This window comes from Notechis scutatus, chromosome 3 (assembly GCF_049901735.1).
Source record: "Notechis scutatus isolate UNSWTSFEM ecotype Mainland chromosome 3, rNotScu1.2, whole genome shotgun sequence".
NCBI lineage: Eukaryota > Metazoa > Chordata > Lepidosauria > Squamata > Elapidae > Notechis > Notechis scutatus.
The window spans coordinates 54,833,960-54,840,981 of NC_142011.1; the positions used below are offsets into that span (position 1 = coordinate 54,833,960).

General features: G+C 36.9%; 1 protein-coding gene across 1 annotated transcript in view; it reads left to right on the top strand.

Annotated features, from left to right (window-relative positions):
• The window catches only part of STRIP1 (striatin interacting protein 1), a 32,030-nt gene extending 25,227 nt beyond the window's left edge, over positions 1-6,803 (top strand). The window contains exon 21 of the mRNA XM_087959986.1: positions 969-6,803. Coding sequence (XP_087816112.1) covers positions 969-1,216 — 248 coding nt within the window. The 3' untranslated portion in view covers positions 1,217-6,803. The remainder of the gene's footprint in view (positions 1-968) is intronic.
• Positions 6,804-7,022: the final 219 nt, after the last annotated feature.

Sequence of the window (7,022 nt, forward strand, 5' to 3'; positions counted from 1 at the left end):
AAATGGTATTGCCTCATATGTGTTTTTCTTAGGCAGATAAATATACCTCTTCCCCATAGAATAGTATTTAATTACAGGGAACCACATAGCACAATACACATACCGTAAAAAAAATGAACATGATTAAAGTTGTAATTTATCATTGCACCATACAGATAGTCTTCAACTTAGAACCATTCATTTAGTGACCGTACGAAGTATCAGTGGCACTGAAAAGAGTGGCTTAGGATTGGTTTCCACTTACGCCATTGCAGCATCTCCACAGAGTCACGTGATCAAAATATGTGTGTTTGGCAACTGGTATGTATTTATGAGAGTTGCACTGTTCCAGGGTCATGTGATCACCAGACGTAACTTTCCCGGCTGGCTTCTGACAAACAAAGTCAATGGGGGGGGGAGTCAAATTCACTTAACAACTGCAGTAATTCCCTTAACAACCATGGCAAAAAGGGTCATAAAAAGGGGTGCAGCTCCTTTAACTGTCTTATTTAGCAATGGAAATTTGGGGCCCCATTATGCTCATAAGTCAAGGACTACTTGTATTGAACGAAAAGGTTCAGCTCTGGGGTAATGTGTCTTTTTTCTTACAAATGATTTTGAGAAAAATTCTACCATATTTTCTCATATCAATCTTTTCAGTTACATTGCATCTGAAAGTTATATTTTGCTTATTCCTGGTCCTCTTTCAGTCGAAGATCCAAAAGGAGAAAATAATAATTGGCAGGAGCTTTCATTTCTAGACCTTTCCTCTTCTATCACTCACTTCAGCCACCTTTGACAGGCTTGTAACCCACTGCTGCATCTCAACTCAGCTGTTTAGGGACAAATTGTGTTTTATGTAATTGTGTCACTATTGTTCACTGAATGCTCAAGTTTTCTTGGTAAGCTGTCTGAACATTTCTAATGTGACAATGTAGCTGTTCTCAGTTAATTGCATTCACTGATTGTCTGCCTCATGACCTCCACAGATCTGGATGCACGTCCATGGGACTTCCAAGCCGAAGAATGTGCTCTACGGGCCAGTATAGAACGCTTCAACTCTCGACGCTATGACCGGGCACATAACAACCCTGATTTTCTACCTGTTGACAACTGTTTGCAAAGTGTGTTGGGTCAGCGGGTGGAACTGCCTGAAGATTTCCAAATGAATTATGACTTGTGGCTGGAAAGGGAAGTTTTTTCTAGACCAATCTGCTGGGAGGAGTTGTTGCAATGATGATTTATAAAAGGAACATCTTTCAAGACATGGAAGCTAATACATGTGCCCAAAGATAGTGTTCCTGATCTACAGTCAACCAGGCCTAGAGGAGATAAAATTGTTTTGTGACTTATAACCAGCAGGTTTTCCTTTTTCCTCCAGGTGGCAGCATGTAACTGACAATGGCTTTCCTACATCTTTGGGGCTGCTTTGGTTATTGATTGCTAAATAAGTGTAGAGTAGAGCTTGAGTGCTGGGCCTGTTGTGGTACAATATCAATGCCGATACTGTTGTTCACTAAACATGGCCAACTATTCTGTTCCAAAATTAAAATGGCAGCTTTTTTAGCTATATCTGCTATCCTTGTCCCAGAATGGAAAGGTGACATCATTTTCTTACTAGCTTCTAAGAGAAAAAAAAAATGACTTAGTTGTGCAGATGGGAAGAAACTGGAAATAAGACGTGTATATAGTAGTGCCACAGAATCCTCAGCTTCTGGGACAAGGTTGGGCGTGTAAGTGCTATAATGTGTAAGCACCATTCGGGCTTATCTCAGTCTTGAAAGAAGAGAAAAAGCAACTATGTTTATCATGGGTATTTTCCCAACTTGTGCCTCAGATTGAATCAGACTTTAGATGAGTCACAGTGTAATTGCGATTGATAAATATTATTGAATATTAATACCGATTTTGTTGCATTTTGAGAGAAAACATATTGCTTTTATGTTTTCTAAACATCCTTTTTCCTGTTGTAACTGTCTGAAATCTGAAAGATTTACAAATGAGATTTCAGCACAGGTGCAGATGCCTGTGTAGCTTTCTCAATTTGGCTTAGCATGACATATTCATTCTCAGTTTCCTCAAACCAGACAGTTCTGTCCTCCATGGATTCTGCACTTCAATCTAATTTTAGCAAAAAGCAGTAGGTGTGTTATTTCCATTGCTGTTTTCTATGGTGCAGGTTCTGAGTCTCTGCTAGCTGCATTGGGAATGAGATGGAAGAAAAGGCATCTACTCTAAGATGGTGATAAAACACATTTGTAAATTGAGTGGATGACACCTGTTTCCTAGGAGATAATATTTCCTATTTGCTGATAGACTAAATCTCTATAGCTTCAATTGAATTGGGTTATATTTGTGAGTGTTTTGTATTTGTGAACAGGAGCAAGCAAAATGCTGCTCTCTGTGTGGCAGGTCGGTTTTCTGGGTGGTTTTGTAACCTAGTAATAAGCTTCAATTGCAATCCTAAAATAATTTATTTGGAAATAAGGCCCGACAAAATTCATATGACTTCCAAATAAATATGTTTAGGACTGGAGCTGCATTAAAAGGCTACTACAAAACCAGAAGTGCTTTCCAGTTAATCTGATTTACTTATTCCTCTAAATTTTCCTGTATGGTTAACTGAGTTATGATTGAAATTTTAGAGTGTCTCTCGTAGAAAGAACAATAGGAACCAACGCTTATTTTATCTATTTAAAAGAGTAAAAATTACGTTTAGCAAATCTTTAAGACACTTCAAACAAAATCATGCAGAAAGCTAATGTAAGGATTGTGTTACAACAATAGTTACAAATTTCTAACTTTTCAATTAAAAAAGTATCATTTTGCTTACCTCAGCATTGTGAATAATATAATGGTGATACACAATTATATGAAAAAGCAACAAACATTAGAACAGCAAAATACCTCTTACGATCAGTGCTTTGCTTACATTTGCTTATTAATACTTACTGGATTTTTCTATGCACTTCTACATGAAAAGTATGGGCTAGAGAAAGTGAGTATAACTCTAATATAGGAATAAATTATTGAAGGCATCGTTATTTCAAATGTTATGCCTTTTTGCTGCTGCACTGAAATCAATAGGAAATCCCTCCATAGCCATCTGATTGAAGAGAATTAGTGTGATGGTAACATTTTCTTATAGCTGCATTTGCAAAGAGCTGCTCCTCAGTCTCTGGCAGTTCTGCAGTTGAGATAGCAATTAAATGTGATGGTAGAGCCAGAGCTAAGAAAGCAATGTCTCCTTCCTATGTCATATTAAGAAGGATGGGCCTACCATGCAGTCTGTTAGCATAAAATAGGATATCCTTCCCTGCTTAGTCGTAGAAAGCACTAATTTGGTACCCCATCTGAGATGGGATAAAATTGATATACCCATGTTTCTTGCAGGTTAGTAATCCAGCTTCTACACATTCTTGTTTCTCTGTCTCTGGGATCATATTCCCCATATGTCTTTGTTTATGCCTAAAATCTTACAGCTGGGAGGTTATTGCATCTTGATAGTTCACCTAATTACATTTTTTTACAGGTAGGTAGAGTTGGGGTAAGGGGGTGTTTATTTTTCCAGTGTCGAATGTAAATAAATGAAAGTTAATGAATTTTTTAATATGGGGGTTCATTGTGCTTATTTGCAAACATTTTGCTACAGAAAGTTTGAGAAACAAACAATTCTTTGACATCCTAATGTATTTGGTTTAGCAGTAAAAAATAGTTTTGTTTCATTTCTGACATCAGCAGGCACATGATACTTAAGTTCTTCCAGTCCTAATCTTAAGGGTTGTTTTTGTTTTTTTGTCAGTACTTATTTATCAGTGATTAGCCCTCATAGTTAGTGAGGTCAATTGGAGAAGAAGCAAGTTGCAATTTTGATAACTAATAGAGTGGGGTGAGATGAGAGATAACCCGTCTTTCTCAAAACACGTTTTGCGAAATGTGATTGATGTGGTACCAAACCGGAAGTGATTGTGTGATCTCTGCATTATCCTCAATAGATCATTACTGCTGATCATTTTGAAATAGGCTTTTCATCCACATATAGAAGGAATTGTGCATTTCAGTTTATCTACTCTTTTTTGTTAAAAGTTGAACATGCTTAACAAATTATAATATATTTTGGAGAAATCTCTTACCTGAAATGGTGGATTAGCACTCACCAGGATAGTTGTTCTAATAGTACAGAAATCTCTCTGGATGCCTTACCCTGTTTAGAAAATGGGTTTTAACAACCAGTATTACATTTGCACATAAGAAAGGATTGTTTTTTACGTCAAATGAGAGTTATCTTTGTAACTGTATGGACAAGCACTTCATGTTAGAAGTGAGTCAATTTTACTGAGTAAGATTTATTGCTAGCTTTCTATAAAAAGTCAGATGTGATAATCCGGATAAAAAATAGGAAAGGCCACTTCAGATGGTTCACACTTCGTAATAGTGATGACTTTTTGACGCTCAAATAAGTTTGTGTTATAATTGGAATACAAGTATAATCAGGAAGTAATTTTGGCCTGGCAGTGCTGGTCTGTCAGACAAAGAAAACAGTCTTATGGTAAAATTTATCTAGTCCCATTAAGTACAATCTTTCCTTAGCTTAGCCAGAGATTCACAAACTGAAGCCCTGACTTTGCAGGTAACTTAAGAGCTAATTAAAATTATTACCAAATTGTAATATCCCTTTGGAGGGAGGGAGGGAGGGAAGGAGGAGGAATAGGCAGAACAGTTTTTTTCTTGGCCCAGAGAGCAGTTCTCTGGCAGGCCTGTTTGTTCAGTCCTGACTTAAAGAAACTTATCTCTACAAATCAAGCAAGACTTATACTAGTCTTGCTTGACTTGTAAAAGCAGGAATGATTACTGGGTAAAGGGAATGAGTTGGCTCCAAATCTAGAACTTACAATTTATATATCAAACACATTACCATTCTTTCTAATCCACTCAAGTTTGGGGACATTCTTTCCTAACTGTTGTTATTCATTAATCACACAGATATTTGGAATTGGGTCTTTCTTCTATGTGAAGATGAGATCTATATCCAATGAACTGGATTAGAACCTGTGAGCATTTTAGTGGGGTGGAATTGGTTAGAGTGAGAATCATCAGAGCTGTTCTTTCTGCATGTTGTTACTGTGCGTAGTGTAAATATCAATCATGAGAAAGGCCTGCAGAATCGTTGTTCTTAAGGCTAGAATTTTGAAGGAGTCCCTGTGGAAGAGACAGATTCCACAGTTTTGTATAAGAGTGAAAAACAATGTTCAATCTGGAAGGGGAGGAGACTGGTTCCTGCTTCTTTAAGGTAATCGATCTATGCTAGTGAGGGAGATCTGTTTGGAGAATCCTTTTTCACTTTCCTCAGAGAATTTAAATTGTTCAAAAGTTCATGGAGGATGGCCGGATAGCTCCGTCCTTATCTCTTGAGATGAGGGAATACTGCACAAAAGGTGGTATTTTGTAGGGTAAAGCTTTAACAGTGTGTGAAAAGACTAATCCTTGTGCCATTTTCTTTCAAACATACCAGCATTTTGGATGGGGCTACTTGAAATCTCCAAATATTTTCTTTAATTTGGTGGGAATAGAAAACACCTCTTTTGGTCTTTTATTTTGATATGGTATGTATGTTAACCCTCTCCACAAAGTTTCTTGTTCAGATGTATATATAATAAATTATGTATGGCTTTAATATATTTTGGAAACCCCTTATTTTCCCATGTCTTCCTTCCTTGGAAATTTAGCTTCAGCCAAGGCACAACTTGTTTTTTAAAAGTGCGTCCAAATCAGCCCAAGGCATTTTTTTACTGAGTTTAACTAAAGTGTATGGAATCTGTATGCCAAGTGCAAAGCATTTTGCTTGAGGAAAAGCTTCTCTTTCTGCTGCTTATAATCTCATTTCCTCCTCTTCCTCAGCAACAGGCTCAGGTTTCAAGAGCCACTTCACTAGGTAATTTGGTTTCCTAATTATAGCAATCATGGTGCCACTTCTGCTTTGATTCTGTAATTACACTCTCTCTTATTTTCAATCCAATTGAGAGAAACAATTGAGTAGTAAATTTCTAGGAATTTACACCACCAATTACCATTGGCCAAACCTTAAAAAGATAACCCTAAACACGATTTCTTTTATAGCTGGTGTTGAGAAATGGAAAACAACAACAACAGCATTTTGTTCACTTGGGTTAGGCGTGGCAGTTTACGTATGCATTATTCTGAACCATCCTGAACTATTCAGTTTACAAGAGTATGAAAAGAAGGTGGCAACGTCAGGCTTTTTGTGTGTGTGTGTGTGTACATACAGTTTCCCTGTTTATTCAGAATATTTTATGGATGGTACAAATGATTTTTTCTTCTGTTAGTAATCCATATTTTCAGGGGGCTTCCTCCCCATCTTTACCTCTACTTTCTATTAAGAACTGGGCAGAAATAACGAGAATACGAGTTCTATTCCTTTATGCATGAAATTGACTGGGTGATTTTGGGACCATTATGTACAGTTTTGTGTTCCAAAAAATAAAAGAAATCAAACAAGGATGAACAATCCAGAATATCTTTATTGTGACTGTTGGGGGTTGGCCATACAGAATCACTCTAAATGATGTTCATATACAGTGCTAAGCCAGGGCTTCTTCTGATCAAGCTATGGAGCTTGGTATTCTTATAACATAACAGATTATATGCACATTCATTTATTGTGTTTAGGTAGAGGTGCATGACCTGAAGCCATCAATTCCTTTAAAATTGCTACTAAATTGTGAATGTTTGTGACATAATTGGAATATTGTTAAATATATATAAACACGCTAATTGTAATTTCAATTAAATGTAAATGAAATCAATGTCCTGGCTGTGCATACTGCTTTGTCTTGCCTCCTTCGGTTTTTGGTGCATAACCCTATCCTATCATTCGAAAACCAAATCAGTGTGGTAGTTTTTTTTATTTGTTATGCACCCAAAACTATGTAACAGCTCAAAAAGAAGTTATGAACCCTGCTCTCAGCTGAACACAGACTCTGCTGATTTAGCACGTGCAGGAGTACCTATTGTGTTTTGCTTTT